General features: G+C 41.1%; 1 protein-coding gene across 1 annotated transcript in view; it reads left to right on the forward strand.

Annotated features, from left to right (window-relative positions):
• Positions 1–1266, forward strand: part of Ndn (necdin, MAGE family member) — a 2607-nt gene extending 1341 nt beyond the window's left edge. Inside the window, exon 4 of the mRNA XM_033760988.1 lies at positions 5–1266. Within this exon, the coding sequence (XP_033616879.1) occupies positions 5–706 (702 nt within the window). The 3' untranslated portion in view covers positions 707–1266. The remainder of the gene's footprint in view (positions 1–4) is intronic.
• Positions 1267–19239: the final 17973 nt, after the last annotated feature.

Raw genomic sequence — 19239 nt, forward strand, 5'->3', positions numbered from 1 at the left:
CCAGCCGGGCCCCGCGCCGCCCGCCCCGGCCCAGCTGGTGCAGAAGGCGCACGAGCTCATGTGGTACGTGCTGGTCAGGGACCAGAGGAAGATGGTCATCTGGTTTCCAGACATGGTGAAGGATGTCATCGGCAGCTACAAGAAGTGGTGCAGAAGCATCCTCAGGCGCACCAGCCTCATCCTCGCCAGAGTTTTCGGGCTGCACCTGAGGCTGGTGAGCCTGCACACGATGGAGTTCGCGCTGGTCAAAGCCCTCGACCCGGAGGAGCTGGACAGGATGGCGCTGAACAGCCGCATGCCCATGACCGGCCTCCTGCTCATGATCCTGAGCCTCATCTACGTGAAGGGCCGCGGTGCCAGGGAGAGTGCCGTCTGGAACGTGCTGCGCATCCTGGGGCTTCGGCCCTGGAAGAAGCACGCCACCTTCGGGGACGTGAGGAAGCTCATCACCGAGGAGTTCGTCCAGCAGAATTACCTCAAGTACCGGCGCATCCCTTACGTGGAGCCTCCCGAGTACGAGTTCTTCTGGGGCTCCAGAGCCAGCCGTGAAATCACCAAGATGCAGATCATGCTGTTCCTGTCCAGGGTCTTCAAGAAAGACCCCCAGGCCTGGCCCACCCGCTACAGAGAGGCTCTGGAGGAGGCCAGAGTCCTGCGCGAGGCGCGTGGCCCTGCCCCCTGCCCCCGCAGTGTCTCCGGGAATTAGAAAGGTCTGGAGGCAGATTCAGGGTTTCTGAGCCTCACCAGGGCTGTGAAAGGGTGGGGCAGATCATTAGCGTATTCAGAATTTACAGTGCAGTATATCATGTGTAACTTTAAAGTTTTCAGTACTGTGCTTTTATACCTTCACTGCAACTTGTATTCATTTGGGCACTGTTAAGTAGTGTTTAGATTTATGCATGTTTGTTTACAAGTAAGTTCAGTTGGTGCTTTCGCTTTTGTGCTTTCTTGAATTCTTTTGTACCAGAGATGTGCTAAACTTATGAAGTACATTGTAAAATTCCCCACCTTCTTCCTTGTATGGGACCGATTGGGTGTGTTGGGATGGAGTTCTTCTGGAGAGTTGGGAAGGACTCACGGGAAAGCTGTCCTGACCAAGAGAAAAGTTGGGGCCCCTCTGTGTCGGTGACCTCACTGGGCACGGGAAATACCCATTGGGAGTGAACTGGTTTGGACTGGGATGGTCTCCATGTGGGCAGTTGGCACACTTCACAGCACCGTATACAGCCTCACTATGAATAAACTCTAAACATTAAAAATTCTTGTGATACAATCATTTTTGGAAGTGTTCTTTGTCTGGTTAACCAAAGGGTTGGGTGGGAATGATGGTGTGAGTTCCATGGTTCACATATTATAACTTTCTCCTAATGGGGTGGGAAAGGTGTTCCTCGGGAGTACCCATAAATGTGAAGCTGGTAGTTTGGTGTAACCTGTGTCCAGTAAAAAACAAAACAAAACAAAACAACACTTTGGCACATAATAGAAAAGTCTAAGAACAAATAACAACGATCCATCATCACATTACACAAAAATAACTGGTACCATTTAGAATTATTTCCTTCAGGGAGAGGGAGCTGGGGTTGAGGCTGAGAGGTTCCCCACTGGGACATTTGTGACCCAGCAGTCCTTGAGCGCTGGAATGGGGTTGTGGGGGAGGATGATGCCTGGGGGAAAGCCTCATTGTGAAACTTTTAGCCCCGAAGAAGGAAAGGGAGTAAAGAGGAGCCTGCATAAGGCCTGAGACCCCTCAATCCCTGAGAGGGACAAAGGCCATTGGACCAAAGCTAGGGACTTTTCTGGGCAAGGTGGATGAAAGGGGGGGCACATGTGTGGCATCACACCCCAAAGAAGAAAACTGGGGGTCCCATTTGGGTAAGGGAACTATAATCAATGAATTAGGAGCTAGCATCCCCCACACCCAGTGGCATTCCTGAGCAGGTGTGGGCAGGGTCTGCTAATGTCCTGTGGTCTTCCATGGGGGAGGGGAGGGGACCTGGGACGTCTCCGCAGCAACCCAGGTAGGGTCACGTGGCTTTGACAAGACCTCTTACACAGAACCATGGGTGCTTCACTCATGTTTAAAAAATTTAAGATTGTTGAGCAAGCTTACTCCCCTCCACAAATCTTATTGAACCAAATGAAAGCATATCTGCTCCCTTTAATTTAAAGTGAGGGTGCTAGCCAAGGTGTTCTATTTCTGCAGTGGGGCCACAGTTCTCATTTTTGCCATGTCGTGGTACCAGTCATTTCCCTAATGCCCTGATAATCTCACTACAGATTCATACTCTGCAGCCACTCCAAGTTTTGTACACTTCTTACAGTCAAATCCAGAACATGCCAAGCACAGTCCAGGAGCCCCTTCCTCTCTGCCACAAGAGATGCAGAGAGCTATTCTCTCAAAGCGACCCAGGTCCCTGACAGCCTCCAGCCATGCTGCAGAGGACCAAACCTTGCAGCAGGACAGGATTGCCAGAAATGAGGAGTTGTCCCCTTCCAGGCTCACAGCGCAGGGTTTTCCCACAACAGTGCTGTTCTGGAGACAGCCAGACACAGCGGAGAAGGAGTGAATTTAATTTATGCCACCTGGTCCTGCAGAGACAACAGCTTGGAGCATGGAAGGAAGCACCCAGCATCTCTCTTAGATTTTCATGCTGTGCACTAAATTAAAATATTTTCCAAATGGCTCTCCTTTAGGGAGCTGGGATGGGTCATTCAGGAAAGGATCGGAGGATTGAATGTTGGTGTTCTCAGTGAGGATAAACCAATATAGTGGGGAAAGGCTTTCCTAATTTCTTGTAATGTGTGTGACCTTTTACCTGTCAAACAGTCATGCACACACTGTTCACTTTAATTAATTTCATTTTATTAAAGTCACAGAGGGCAAAAAAGGCCTTTGAAAATTTAATATAAATTGTGATGACACACAGCTTAAGCAGTCTCAGGAGGAAATAAATAATTTTAAACTATTATAATTAAATAGGAGGGAAGTATTTTGAACAAACTGATCCAGGGTTAAGTCTTCCCTTATCTGAAAGAGTCATCTATGGCCCCTTCCACCTTGAGTCTTACCTGAGTGATTCAAGATCACCAATTCCGAGCACTGCCGTGGTCTAAATTTATCAGGCAAAAACACATGCTATGTATAAATAAGTGCATTTTGTCATTCCCTTCCTGGATTTTTAGATAACAAAGGATAAGAACTGTATCTGACCTGTGTACTGTTTTCCTGATAAATTAGGGTCTGGCATATGGATGTGTTTAACAAAAGATTTGTTATTCAGCTTAAGAAACTTAAAAATTAGAAAACACTTCCATATAGAAAACAAAATCAAACATAGTAAACAATAATCAACCAACCCAATGTTGAGAAAATGCAGAGAAGTCAAAAATAGTGAAAAAATGCAGAAAAGTAGAAACAGAAAATTATCTCGTGTCAGTTTTTTGAATAGCCTACAAAATGAGCCTGCATGTGGGATTTTTAGAAAACAATATGTTCTATAGGAAGACGAGAATGCAGCAGTGTTTCAAAGGTAAACACCCATGTCAAGTGAGAAAATGGAAAGCAAAACCCAACCTCACGACTAAGGCAAGATATTCACGTCCATTAATTGACCCAAGTCAGAGGAAAATGAAGTTCCAGTACTAGCGAGAGTGAACCGAAATGGATACCCTCCTACCCTGACATGCCGCAGCACGGTACAGGACTGGACGCTGCCTTGTGTGTTCATTTGGAAGGCGCACCGGGTTCCAAATATGTTGCAGGTGCTGCGCTGGGGATTAGGGATGAAAAGTAAACTGAATAGATGTTGTCCTGTTGTCACCAAGCATTCACTACACTGAAAGAAGCAGGTGGAAGGGAGCAACACTTCAGTGCAGTGAGTGCCGCCCAAAGAGAAGTGTGGGGACAAAGAGGCATGAACAGGTGCACCCCAATCGGACGTCCCGAGAGAGGCCTTCCATAAATTGGCTTCTATAGGATGAGAGGTAACTAACAATGGAGAGCAGGGGAGGGCGGGATCAACTGGCAGGAGGTCTCTTTGAATCCGAGGAACTGCTATGTGAATACACACAAAAGCATATGAGACATATATTTTCTGGAAATGTACATTTTTAATCAGGAGGTCTAAAACACCCTTCATCTTCTAATTTACTCCATTATTCTGTTTCACTTTCTAAAAGTTCAGAGCCTTAACGACATTACTTATTTTCTCACCTCTAAATGCTATTTAATACCCCTATTTAATACACAAATATCTTGCCGTCTTTATTGTGTAAAATGTATTTGCATATTTATTTAAAATAGATTCATTGAGCATCGACAATATGGCCAACTTGTGCAAGGAACTTGTAGATATTTGTGAAATATCAAGGGTGGCCTCAAGGAGTATCGAGTAGTGGTCTCTTATATGCTGTTCAGTCAGTCACTGACTAATTATCTTGGTTACTACATCAACTGTTCAAGTATAAAAGTGCTTCTGTTCGAGTAACTCTTGTTTTACTTCGCAATCAACACAAAGTACGAGAGTGGTGATGCTGGCAATTCTATCCAAGACTATTGTCACAGTTGTACTATTTTATTGTTTTAGACATATTTGAGGGACAGACAGTGTGGTAAAAGACACGAAGAATAGACACTGTCTCTGAAGTTTCGGGCTTGAGCACAAGGTAAACTGTCATTATGATTTAATGAGCTAAGAAAAGGAGAAAATAAAAGGTCCTGGGTAAAAACAATAAACAGCTTGTATTTGAGGATTGTATGAAATATCAGAGACTCGATGAAATAACAGAGATGAGATTGGTAATGAAGATGTTTGGTTCAAGGAATCATACGCTGGGAGTGGAGCCTGCATTTATCTAGAAAGTGTAAAGGGTAAAGAGAATTACGTTCATGATTGCATCCTGGGAAGTTGAAACAGTCTCACATCTAGCAGTAAAGAAGGACTAGGGGTAAGATTACAAGGAGTAACTGGGTGACAGAAAAGTAAGCCAGGATTCGTTGGATCATAGAAATCAAAACAGCAGCTTTTTGAGCCTAGAGGAAGTGACCAAGAATATCACATGCTGTTGAGGTGTCTTAAGAACTTGGGGAGGATTGTTGGTGATTAGAGAAGGATTAAAGGGGTTCCGGTTGAGGGGTGCATTGTGTATTTAGCATTAACTCGAGTGAGAGAAAGTGGCAGCCTTGACTAGGAAATAAGTATTAAAGGTGGACGGTAATGGAGAAAATTTAGAAATATTTGGAGATTACGTTTGCAAAAATTGGTGATTAAACGCTACGAATAAAAAAGAGAGGAGTCTAGCGTTATGGGCAGATTTATTTCTTTTTTTAATTTTGAGTTTATTTACTTATTTATTTCTCATGGAGTTTATTGGCACATTTTAGGTATACAGTGTAGTTACTATGGGCAGATGTATTTCTAGCACGCGCTACCTGAGAGATGCCGGTTGTTAGTTTGAAGAACGAGACAGACTTATGTTGGAGGACACTCGGTTCAGCTTTAGGCAGGGTGAGTCTGACTCTGACACAAATGTGAGCCAGGCGGATGGGGATGTCCGTTTGATTGGGGGCAAATTTGCAAGAGAAGAGATGAAGATGTAGAATATAATCCCATAAATTACTTAGGGAGAAGAACTCTGTGAATTACTCGGGGAGATTGGAATTCTGTGACTACTTAAGGAGAACGCAGGGATTTGGGAAGGTGATCTGTGCTTCCTTCTGAGCCATTTTGGCAGGCTGTGTGTTCCCGCCCGTTTTCAACTACTAATTCCAGTTATGATTGGGTACTTATTTATGCCCCTTTTCGTTCCTAAAGGCATATGAATTTGGGGACTTTAGCCAGTAAAAAACATTGAGGAGAATTAATTGGGTGAGAGAGTGAGGGAGAGAGGGAGAGAGAAGAGAGATCAAATACTCTCAAGAAAGAGAGGATGGGAGATTAGGAATAAAGTGATATTTAGAGAATGTAGTTTGAAAGATATTAAGGGAATGAAGAAATGGTCAGTTGTATTAGAACTGGTTGAGGCCTGAAGTAACAAGTACCTGAAGAATGTCTTCTGAAATTACTGATAGAGATCACTGATTGCACTCTGTGAAGAGCGACTTCAATGGGATGGTGATCAAGGAAAGATAAACATCAGTGAACTGACAACTGAGCAACATGTGAGTGCAAACGACTTGAATAGATTCAATTGTAAATGAAGGGAAAGTGAGACTGGTGGAGTGGTGCTGAGACCCACTATAGCTAGAATCACTAGCCTCACATGCAGCTAGGAATGTGTCACAGGGATGAGAAAAAGATAAAGTGACTGGTAGACTCACGTCTCTGTTGATAGTCTTCTCTTTTTCTCAGAGAAGTGGTAGAAAAGAGACAAAGACGGCCCCAAAAATGTGTCGGGAAATGGAGATCAAGGTCTTCTCAGGAAGGTACTTCATGGCAAACTCCTGTGGATATTAGAATGTTTAATTTACTAGTACGTAAAAATCACCCACTGCTATATTTCTTATTTACCCCAAGAATGCAAAGCTGTTTCAATATTAAGAAAGCAACAATCATAATTAATATTAACAATCTCAATAAGAAAAACCACATTAGCGTATCAATTCATGGAGCAAAGGCATTTGGTTAAATTAAATTCCCAATCATGATGAAAACTCTCAGGAAACAGGTTTGGAAAGAAACATCACCAGAGCTAATTCCTCCTCTATAATTTTCTTCTTTCATAAATAGATGAAAATATACAGTGTCTGAGTTTCTATTCCTGGTTTACTTTATTTGACATGATGTCATTCAGATACCTCCGTGTTGCTGAAACTTATACAATTTCATTCTTTTTGTGTTTGAATAACATTTCACTGTGTACATATAACACATTTTTCTTTCTCCATTTTCTTTATAAATGCCTCAGTTGATTCTACATGTGAATATTGTTGTTATAAAGAAGAGAGCACAGATATCTCTTTGATACACACATTTCCTTTCCTTTCGATATATATATTTAGTAGTGAGACTTCCAGGTCATAGTTATCAACAGAAAGAACAGATAAATGTTTGAAGAGATTGAAATGATAATTACCCTAATTTTGTATTACACATGATATGCATATATCCCATTGTCATATCTCAGAAAAATGTATAAACATATGTTAGCTAAAAATAAAAAGAAACATCAACCTAGTAAAGCTCACCACCCCAAACCCTTAAATTAACTTTACCTAATGTTTAATGGAAGGCAAAATGTTTCCCTCTAATATGGGGTACAAGAATATGGTTTCCATTTTTAGTATTGTTTTCATCTTGGTGGTGAAAGTCCTAGCTATTTCGATTAAATGAATAAAAAAGTAAAATACTTACATATCAAAGAAAAGGACATAAAGATGTCCCTGTTTGCAGGTGATATGATTGTCTTTTATAAAATCTCAAATAACCTACAAAAATAAAAGTGAAACACTCTTAGGACAAATAAGTGAGTTTAGCAAGGTGACAGGATATAAATGTAGTAAACAAAAATCAATTATATTTCTATTTACTGGAAATTACAATTGAAAACTAAAATGTAAAGTTCAGCACCATTTATCATAGCTCAAAAATGCTTACATATACATCTAACCAAGTGTGTATTGGGTCTGTGTGTTCAAAAGTACTTAAAATACTGATGAAAAAAGTCAAATTTCTAAATAAATGGAGAGAAGCATAATGTTCAAAAATCCGAAAATGCAACACAATGAACAGACCAAATTGATCTGCTAAGATTAATGGAAGGCTATCAGAATCCCAGCAGTTTGCCTCGATTTGTCCTAATTTTAGTACTAGTAATCCTACTCTGTTGCAAACCTCCCTGTGGGATGTGAGAAATCCCAGTTTTTAACTATGAATGACGCAAATCGGGAGAAAAATCTATAAAACCTATACCATAACCCCAAAGAGGGCTGAATGCTTCCAGTGTCCAGTCGAGCCAGCAAATGTTTATGTGTCCTCTGTTGTCACCGTAACTGCTTTTCCCCTGACCACGGATGTTGGTAACCATGGTTTGCAGCCCACAGTAATGGATGGTCTACTGTTGATCAAGCAGCTCAAGGATGCAGCTGAAGTATGTTCTCATCATTAGCATTTGCCATTTTTGACTTTGCCTGTAGACTAACTGTTCTGCTTTGTATCAATTTAGTCCTACTTCAATTTTTAACTTTATGACTAGTGTAAGCATGTTTTCTAAGAATTCAGATATTGAAAACAAGAACAATTATAATACAATGCGAGCATGGCCCAAAAGGCTGTTTGTGTTTTCTTAATGGCACATGAAGATCGCATATAACTATTAAAAAGGTAAATAAGCAAGACAGAACATGTTGTACCAAATACAGAAAACAATTTGTGGCTGGGGCTGCTGGAGGAGGAGATGCAATCTGTCTTCCTTTTACTTTTCCAGGACTACAGGAAGAGTGTATCACAGCCTGGGTGCTTCAACAACAAAAACTTTGTTTCCTCACAGTTTTGGAGGGTGAAGTCTGCTCTGACATTTTCAGCAGATGTGATTCCTTCCAAGAATCACGAAGGAAGGCTCTGTTCTGGGTCTCTCTTTGGCTTGCATGTGGCTGCCTTCTCCCTGTGTCTTTCCATCCTCCTCCTGCTACCTAGAGACCCAACCCCCCGCTGTGGGATGAGACCAGCAAGTCCAGTTGGCCCTTAGAATCTGGGGAGGGTTGGTTCCAGGACCTGTGGATACTGAAATCCATGGATGCAAACTCAGATTCCTTTCTGAAAAAATGGTGATGTATTTGCCTATAAACCACACACTTCCTCCATGTGATCTCGTCACATCTAGGCGACTTGTACCTAATAGAATGCCAGCGCTACGCAAGTAGTTATTAGACTGCAGTTTTCAGGTATAACAATAGGAAAAAGTCAATGCGTATTCAGTACAGATGCAACTTTTCTGGAATATGTTTGATCGGTGGTTGGTTGGCTGCATGGACGCAGACATCATAGGAAACACGTGCTAAATGTTTCTGTGTGAGTTACATGTGTTTTGTTGTGGTTGTCTCCTAAATAAACACTGGTGGTTATGAATCGCAGCCTCCGAATTAGCTTAGGTGTGCCACAAAAAAGCAAACATCATTATTTTATTTTCTCAATCGCCCTTTAAACCTGAGTAAAGTTACATTCCTCGACTTACAAGATGCAAACTTAAGCGTCCTCTGGGGAAACAATATGTGACATTTTGATAACGGACGTGTTGTGATTCAGTCAGGTCTTTTAATCAATCCTGCTTTGTATAAAATATCAAGTGATGCATCAAATCATGGAAACAAAATGTGCTCTCCACAACTTCGTCATTTTAATTTTTAAAATAGAGCTTCTAATTATTTTCTTGCCTTTTAATGAAAATTTTAATTAAACTGCAGAAAATATAAAACAAAAGATTGTTTATAACTTATTCCAATCCTAACTAGATAATGCTCATCCATATGCACAGCAGAACAACAGTGCCAGTGCAAATTTGGCAAATTCCATGCAGCCTATGAGCTTTTGATCAAAGGAAATGAAAAGATATCACCTGCTAATATTTTATACAGAACTGCTAAAAAGGAGTATCTATGCTTGCTTGTATTTGAGGCTTTCATAATTAACATTTATGATAGGTTTTCAATTTTCTGGAAACTATGCAGAAAAACAAATAATAATGTTGGCTTTATGAAAGCACAGAGGAGGAGCATCCTTAAGTGTGCACCTGCAAAGCAAGCTTCTCAGAGCCAGCCGCAGAAAGACACCCAAATTCCCGTGTGTCAGAAGGTCACATTTTCAAAGTGTGAGCAAAGGAGAGTACCCTTTCCTAATGTGGAAATACATTGGGTTTGAGAATAAATGAAGAGCAAAGCAATAAAACAGAAATGTATGTGCTTCCCCAAAAGCTCCGGGAGCCTGGTGCGGCTACCTGCAGCCTCAACCGATCAAGTAAGGACCTTTCCTGAGTTACTTGATGCTGTGTACTGGTGGCAACAAAAACTGATAGTGCAAAAGCAAAACAAACAAAAGCCCTCATGTTGGAGGGAAGTAAGGTATTTCAAAACTCAGTAAAGGACAAGCAAGGTAAGCAGGAGTTTCTCAATTTCTTGTTTGAAATTTTAACCTATTTGGAATTCAAATTGATTTTTCTCCTTCTTCCTTCCTTTCTTCCTTTTTCTTCCTCCCTCCCCCTCCCTCCCTCCTCCCCCCCTCTTTCTTTCTTTCTTCCTTTCATACTGGGTCTTGCTGTGTAGTTCATGCTGGCCTGGAACTCACAGAGATCCTCCTGCCTCAGCCTCCTGAGAGCTGGGATTACAGGCATGCACCTCCACACCCAGCCCCCAGATTGAATTTTGCAAGTTCAATTTATCTCTGTGCCTTGACACTGTTTTCTGCAAGAAAAGTGGTTAATGTATGAGAACATCTAATGTACTCGATATTTCAGGTGTTCACAGTGATAATAATGAGTTTACAGATGCAGAAGACCCCCCTGGCAAGCAGCCTGTCCATCAAACCAGTCCTAGGTAGGAGTGCACAGGGATGGTTTAAAGCTAGAAGCTTATTCTTACAATTCTAAAGTCTGATGTTGCTGCTAGGTAAAATCCAAAATATTCCATGTCCAAGCCAGGCGTCGTGGTGCAAGCCTGTAATCCCAGCACTCGGGAGGCTGAGGCAGGAGGATCGCTGTGAGTTCAAGACCAGCCTGGGCTACATAGTGAGTTCCAGGTCAGTCTCAACTACAGACCTTGTCTCAAAAAACCAAAACAAACAAACAAACCAAAACAAAACAAAACAAAATATTCCATGTCCAAACTCTGGTTGAGCACGTGTTTAACTTGATATTTTTATGATGGACTAACACTGGGAACCAATGAGATATGTACTTGATGAGAACAGAGAATAAAGTCACGGTGAATGTCATTTTTGACTGTTGTACTCAATTTTGTCATTACATAAAAGAAAAGAAGAATATTAATAGACACCATAGACAAATATTGTTGGAAAAGTAATCTGAAGGAGAAAAGTATTCCAATGCATCATAGGATAAAAATCACTATGACATTAATATTTTTGTGCCAAATACTGGAATACTGAATTATATAATACTTTAAAATTTGCATTCTGCTTTTAAAAATCAAACACATATTCCCAAAGAAAAAACAAAATATGTCTGTGATAATTAAATATATAATCAGTAAACTGCTTAAAAGAAAAATACAAACTAGTTATGTTTTTACATACCAAGTCAATTCAGTAGTGTTTTAGTGTTATCACTAATTACCACTGTTAACCATACCTAAATTGTTTTATTTTAAAATATCATTATGTAACATGAGATAAACTATACAGAATACTATAACTTCAAGTAAAGCTTCAGTTGTCACATTATATTAAAATAATACCATGTGTATAGGTATTTATTGCACACTACATTATTATGATTTATTTTGTGTTCTGTGACCGGGTCCTGGGTTGGCTCTCTAAAGAACTGGCCACCTTAGGTATAGACAAGTCAACTCTAAAATTATATTGAAAAGCAAAGGAATGAGAGTTACTTTAAAAATGTGTAAAATGTGAATAAAGTCGGAAGAAGTTCTGTACTCTATTTTAAGACTTAAAAGACACTCAGTATTCAAAACAGCAAGGTATCTGGCAGATAGACATGCAGATCACTAGAACAGAATACAGAACTCAGACGGTCACTAACATAGACAGATGATTTCAGCCAGACATTCAAAAACAATTTATTGAAAAGACAAGATTTATTGAAAGGATGTAGGTCTGCAAGCAGAATCATAGAAATTAACCAACTTCCAACTCTTTAACATAAACCTTACACTTTTTACACAAATTCACATTAAATGGAGTCTAATTCTAAACGTGATGTAGAATGTTACAAACTCTAAAACTTTTGAAAGAGGAGCTAGGGGGAAATCTTCCTAATCTAGTGTTAGCTGAAGAATAGTGCTTAGGATCTCAACAGCACAATCCACAGAAGAATAACGAGGAAAGCTAGACCTCAAGAAGATTCAAATGTATTGTTCTTTGAAAGACATTGCGAAGACAATAAAAATATAAACCATAGTTCAGGAAAGTACTTTCAAACTTCACATTAAAAAGACATGTATCTAGAATATAAAAAACAGCTCTCTAAGATCAACACTAAGAAAATAAATGATCCAGTTGAAAATAGCCAAACATTGGAACAGGCACTTAACCAAGTAGGATGTAGAATGACCACATGAAAGGATCAGTACCACTGCACGTTAGGCAAATATAAATCCTGCTACAATGGATACTAATATGCACACATCAGAATGCCTAAAAAACCTACGTAAAATGTGTAAGATGTGTTATAATAAATACTTACTATAAAGAATCATCCGAGACACTTCTCTATCGATTCCCTGCAGTGGTAAATAACTTGGCATATTCCACAGGCCGAGCTGATGGCAGATATTAGTAATGGACCATGCCTCACCCCAGACCAAGTCCCAGCGTCCTCAGCACAGCTCCCTGAGAACCTGCGTCGATCTCCTTGAGATAGATAGATGTTCACCGGAGCACTCAGCTTGGTTTGAACCTATCGAGTACCTACTAGAGGCTGGGAACCGTAATATGTACTGGACTCTAGCAGCAGCTGATCAGAAATATGGTTTCTGCTCTCCTGAGCATTATCAAATATCACCTTCATCTGTTTTCTGACAAAGGCTATTTCCATCCCTGACTTACACTATGTGTGGTTGTTTCCTTGTCTCAAATGATGTAAGTTGACAGGGAAACAGACACCACTATTCTTCCTGCTAATTTAAGAACACTAGCACTTCAACTTCGGGGGCAACAGACTGGTGAGAAAAGAGGGTTTTGTTTTTTAGGTTATACACCCCTGAAGGGATGTATTAGTCAAGATCGCCTTGGCTACAAACTAATAAATTATTTTAAATGGTTAGAAAAACTACTATTGTTAACCAAGAGGGGAGGTGGAGCAACAGGAATTCCCACGTACTGCAGGTGCAAATGCCAAATCCTATGGCAACTCTGCAAACGGGTGGATAGCTCCCTCTGAGCATGTCCTTATCATAGGATCCAATGGGTTTCAGTCTTGGGTATTGGAAGAAACAAAGGCACGTTTTCCCCAAAAACTCATATGATGATATTTATAGCAGCTTTGTTCTGGATCAGTCCACATCTGGGACACCCCTCATCTCTAAACAGAGAGTGGACTAACAACCAAGGGTACCTGTATGCAATGAACTATTACTCTGTAATAAAAAAGGAGCATCATGTTTTCACAGAAGAAACTTGGATAGATCTTGAGTTAAAAAAACATAACAAAAAAGTTATATTCTGTACAATACCATTTTTATAATGTTCTAGGAATGATTAAAATAGAGCAATGGTTAATAGGCAAGAGCTTGCCAGGGTTAGAAAGATGTGATAAGAAGAGGACGTGAAAGATCGTGAGACATGATGGAACAGGTGTGTATCCTGATTATGTTGGTGGCTACATGAGTTGCTACATTTTACCAAATTCTGTGCATCTATACATTCCTTCCAAAATGAGTGTATCTCAAAACACATGAAATCTGAATGTGGACAGTATTTAATTTCCCTGTTTTGATTATATTACACGGTCATCATTTTGAATAGTTGGTGTGCCTGACAGTGCGACCCATCTAAAGTCCAGCATTTTACAAAAAGCAGATTGGAAGGCTAAAGGGAAAAAAGACAAGTCTTCTGTTCATCTTTAAAACCCTTAAAATCCACACAGTGTGATACTAGTATTTATGATGAATAGCAATAACGGCTAATGCTTAGAAATCAGTTAATATACAATATTTATCAGATAAATGCCATGTCATTATTACTACCATATTACAAATGAAGAAACTGAGGCACACAGCTATTGCCTTGTATAGTTATGATCAAAGAGTTGGTTCAATACTTCTCTGAGAGTTTTTGCCAGAGCCTGTCTGGTCCTAGAAGCTGTCGAGAATTTTTTAAATGTATAAAGTAAAATTCTAAATAGTAAAGACAACACACCCCCAACCTTCGCCACCCTCGGCGTTTGGGTGTGTCTTATGTGTGTTCTCCAATTCTCTGATTCATTACTAGAAGAATCTCGAGTGAGCCCATAAGACGGGGCCGTCCTTGTTCCAGCTATGGGGGTTCAGCACCAACGGAAGGGACACAGACCCTTCCGTCAGGATCGCAATAGTCTGCTGTGGATAAATGGATGCTACGCATCAAGGAAGTTTAAGAAAATATCAGGTGGCAAGTCTTGCAAAGGAGTGAGAAATTAAAATTGACAGGAAGTTGTCAGGAAAAGGCTGTCTAAGGAGATGACTTTTGGGCCATGGCCTCAAAAAAGAGAGGGCTAGGCCACGTGGAGTCCTTGGTGAAGGAGGAGAGCATTTGGGAGTGGGGACATTGCCTCTGCCGTGGTTCAGGTGCTGGGACTGCATTTAAGGCTGTCAAATAAGCCCGGATGGATGGAATTTGGTGAGGGAGTTGGAGCGAGCTATCCAGGATCAGCTCCCATTGTTCGTTCAGAAATTTACTTTCCATACCTACCACCTGTTTTTCTCATTTCTTTTGATATCTTTTCAAAATTAAGAAACGTGATAGTCTCTTATCCAGGCAGAACCCAACGTGCAGCTACTATTGTTCTGCACACACTCTACCCCCCCCCCGATACCTTTTCATCTGAAAAATAACCTTGAGTGCCTTTGGAAGATGCATTCTCTGAGTACCCATGCTGCGGCTGCGTCCTGGCCTGGCCTCCACGAAACTCAAAAAGCTGATGCTAATCCTGAGGCCCTTGTCTCAACAATTCCAATACTACACAGGGAAGGAAGTTCAGCACCCAAAGCTTCCCCACTGCGCTGGTTCAGGGCGAAGTGAAGGCCTCCCAGTCTGTTAGCAAAGGGTGTGGCTGAACTCTCCTGCCACCTTGTGACTGATTCCATTTTTCCCTTCCCATTTGGTGCGTGCTTCCCAGGAACTCTTGGCATAGGAGTTTAATTTTTATGACAAAATCAAAGGCGTTGTGGATGAGAAAACAGAAAGAATTTTTCAACCCGCAGCCAGCTCCCTGGACATGTTTGGGAATGTAACGGAGGACAGAGAGTGGGAAAAAGACTTGGAACGAGGGATATTTCATGAATGCCTGAGAAGTAGAGAGGACAACCAAGCACAGCTCAGTGCGTGGAGAGAAACAAAGGATGAAATGGCAGTTCTCCCGCTAAGCCATTCCTCCCTGTAATTCTTCTTCACTGTCCTCATCTTTCCCATGAAAAATGCCCATAATCCAACGGTTTCAATCACTTCTTTCTCTTCTGCCCACCGGATAGCACAACCTCTGCACGGTCATGTTCTACTAAGGCAGAAAATGCACTCACGTGCCCCTGGCCAGCTCCGTCTCCCCTTCCTAGGAATGACGTCTGGCCGTCTGGCCTCACTGTCTTCATTTTGTTCTGTATCGTGAGGAAATCTAGGTGACTCCAGAAGTCCTTTCTTTCTGTTTCAATATTTTGTTAGAACCTTTGCAAAACATACTGTTTACATTCCATGTGTGGGGCTGGTATGCGGGCAAAACACATCTGGATTCTTTCTTTTTCATCCTTCTCTCCTCTTTCCTCCATCTCTTGGTCTCCTTCCCATTTGCAAAAATCTATCTCCCTATTTCCTCTTATCTATTTTTATATTTTGTCCTTTATTTATACTGTGGGTTTCTTACGTAAGAGAAACCATGTAACATTTAAACTTGAGTGTCTGATTGATTTCACTTAACATCGTTGCATCTATTTTCCTACAGATGACTCACATCCATTCTTCTTCATGGCAGAGTAGTACTCCCTTGTGTTTGAATAACACAGGAAATCCTTTCAAAGCATTGCCTTGTATTACCCAAAGTTATTTCTAGACCCAGCCTCTCTGCGTTTCACTTGTTAGTGAGTATAAATGGCTGTTTCCCATCACATCCCATCTCTGAAGGACGTAAATTGCCCTTCAGCCCCTGGCACGTCTTTGATGATCCCCTCTCTAATTGTGTCCCGAGTGGTCCCCCATGCTGGCAGTGGAGAAGGTGCTCTTGCCCACACACCTCCCAGTCCATGCTGGGCTCAGCATTTCACAGCTCAGGGCACAGACACTCAGCTCCTGGTGTGATCATGGAGTGCGGTGAATTTACTGACGCCCTGGTGAGATCTGCTCAGAACATTGGCATCTTCGGTCTTTAGTCCTGACATACAGTATTTTGAAGTAGAAGGTATGCTTGGAATAATTTTTAGTACAAATCATGCAACTTTGAAGGAATTTCAGGGTCAAGTAGGGCCATAAAAGTGGTATTTCCAACTTTATTACTCACTGATGGATCTGCAATGACTTTGGGGAATTCTTTTGCTAAAAGTTTGGAAAAGACTTCCATTTCTGGTTTGGAAGCAGAAAGTTCCATCCCATTCATGTGAGCAGTTTGAAGGAAGTCACAGAACACACCAGTGGATCCTAAATGAATGAAAATTGAGAGATTCCTAGGAGCAGAGGCCCACTGCTGCTTTGATAGTTGAGGGCAATGCAGAAGTTAGAACAACTCCCCTGTAGTTGCCTCTAGTGAGAATCCAGCCAGAGACTGATGTTCACTGCTTACATGTTGTCTAGCTGGATGGATTCGATCTCTGAGGCATCTGAAGGAAGCCTCAGTCCACCCACCGAGTCTCCCCTTCAGGACTTCCCCTGACGGCATGGGAGAAGCACACTAAGAGCTGAGAGTAGGGCAGGGGAGATGAAAACATAGGGCTGTTCCTGGAGGCTAGGAGAAGACAGGCTTGGACTGGGCTATACTAGGACACCTGGAGGTACCCAGGTCCTTCCTACGTGCAGGGCAGCTGCCTTGGGGCTATGCGCAGAGAACCAACTGAAAGCAACCCTTGCCAACGTGCACGAGAGCAGCACTGACTATGTGTCAGTTGTCTGGCAAAGATGGCAGGCAGAGAAGAGGAAAGCACAGCAATCTCCTGAGGCTACAATATCCAGTAAGAGAGCTGGGGAGTAAAGAAAACCCACAGTTGGACCAAAACAATTTGGCAAGTAGATTTAAAAGAAAGAGCGAAAGGAGAGGGAGAAAGAAGACAGAGAGAAAGAGAAATAAAGCTTTTGTACCTTCACAAAACAAACAGCTGAGCCTGATGTGTAGATATTGAAATCTCACTGGCCTTAGGTTCGGAGCTCTGCTTGAAGGAATGTCTTGCTCTCACCCTCAAAATATGTTAAGCCATCACCGTGAAGCTGAATCTAAGTTTAGTTGCAAGAAATCCCAGCTCTAACTCCACCTTGTATTAGAGCAAGTCCCACATTTTAGTTGTCAGACAGAGGAGAGTTGTGCCTTTTTCTGGGAAGAGATGTGATTTACATTAGTCTTTGCTTTTTACATATACTTTTGCTATACAATAAAGAATTAAGCAACATGGGAAGTAGTGGATGAAAGTGATTCATAGAAAAGAAAGAAAATAATCATTACAAAGAGAACTAAGACCTAATCTAGAAGTCTGAATTGGCAAAAAAGATTTGTAAAGTAACTATAATCAATATATGTAAATATATAGTGACAAAGTTTGAAGATAGGAAATAATGAGACATTCCAGCTAACAGAGAATAATAAAAAGGAAATGGTATAATGGAAAAATACGGTGCCAAACTGAATAATTCATTCAATGAGCTTAGGAGCAAACGGAGTACAGAAACAGAATGAAGGGTTAATGAGCATGAAGGTTTTTGGTGGAAAACACCAAAAATGAAACATACACACACACACACACACTCACACACACACACACACACACACACACACAGCATCAAAATGTATCTGGAAGCAATGTGACAGTGTAAAAGCGAATGGATTATAGTTGGCGATACAGGGCTGCAGGCTACAGGAGAGAGGAAGGGACAGAGCAATTATCGGAAGAGGTAATGACCAAGATTTTTGTTAAAATGGTCGCATGTATTAACCTACATATCATGTGCTCAATCAAGATAAGTGAATCCAAGGCTATTCTTATAAAACTGCTGAAAACCAAAGGTGAAAATCTTAACGTTAATGAGTGGAAGATATTATATACAGGATAACAATAAGAATGATGGTTTATTGCCAGAAGACAACGAAAACACCTTCGTTAAGAATGACATTTACTTTGAAAACTGAGGCATAAAAAGACACAAATTTTACATGTTAGTGGAGCGCCAGGTGATATCTGAATACGAATACGCATTGTGTAATCAGATTAAATATATCTGTCCCCTCCGACATTTATTACTTCTTGATCATGAAAACTTTCAAAAGCCTTTCTTCTCTCTTTTGGAGAAGCACAGTAGACGGTCCCTCTCTGTACTCACCCCACGGAGTTGAGCTTCTTATTCCCAGCTAACTGCAAGTTAATCTCATCGACCCCCCTTCCCGACCCTTTGTCTCCCCATCACTGGTGACTACCATTCTGCTCTCACTTTGCGAGGAACTATAAAGCACTTATCTTTTTTACTATGTCTCTCTCCCCTCTTGGATATGAATATGAATTCCAGCTGGGCAAAGGTTTTACCCACATTGTCGCTGATTCATCTCCAGAGTCTAAAAGACCACCCGAAATGTAGTAAATGCTCAATAATACATGTTGAATTAAGATGCATCTATTACCTACATGTATGTTCACAATAGCTTAACATATATCACCTAATACAGAATAAGATATTAATGTTACATTATATTAAGCTATACTAAATATGTATTAAACTATATTAAAAGAGTATTCTTAAAATGTACTCATAAAATACATACATGTTACACATTGCTTATTGACAGGGATATATTCTGAGAAACGCATGGCCTGATAATTTAATTATCGTGGGAATACCAGATATGGTCCTTACACAAATTAAGATGGCCACAGTGTCCTTAGGAGATATGCATTTATGAGACCACTGTCACGTACAGGGTCTGCCGTTGGCTGAAACATCACTAGGCAGAATGCTGTGGAAACAATGCAGGCAGTCCTCGGGCTACACAGTACCGAAATGCATGCATATTAGGACAGCGTCTCCTCTTACGACATCAGCCACCACATGTGTGCACAGTAAATACAGGGCCTGCATTAATGAACATCAGTCAATTTCATTTTTCAAAGCAAAGGCTTGCTTCATCCATGTATACTTTTAATGAAAACAATTGCTACTTGAAGGAGATATAGCC

The sequence above is a fragment of the Fukomys damarensis genome, unplaced genomic scaffold, assembly GCF_012274545.1.
Source record: "Fukomys damarensis isolate Sample0158 unplaced genomic scaffold, DMR_v1.0_HiC HiC_scaffold_7, whole genome shotgun sequence".
Taxonomy (NCBI): domain Eukaryota; kingdom Metazoa; phylum Chordata; class Mammalia; order Rodentia; family Bathyergidae; genus Fukomys; species Fukomys damarensis.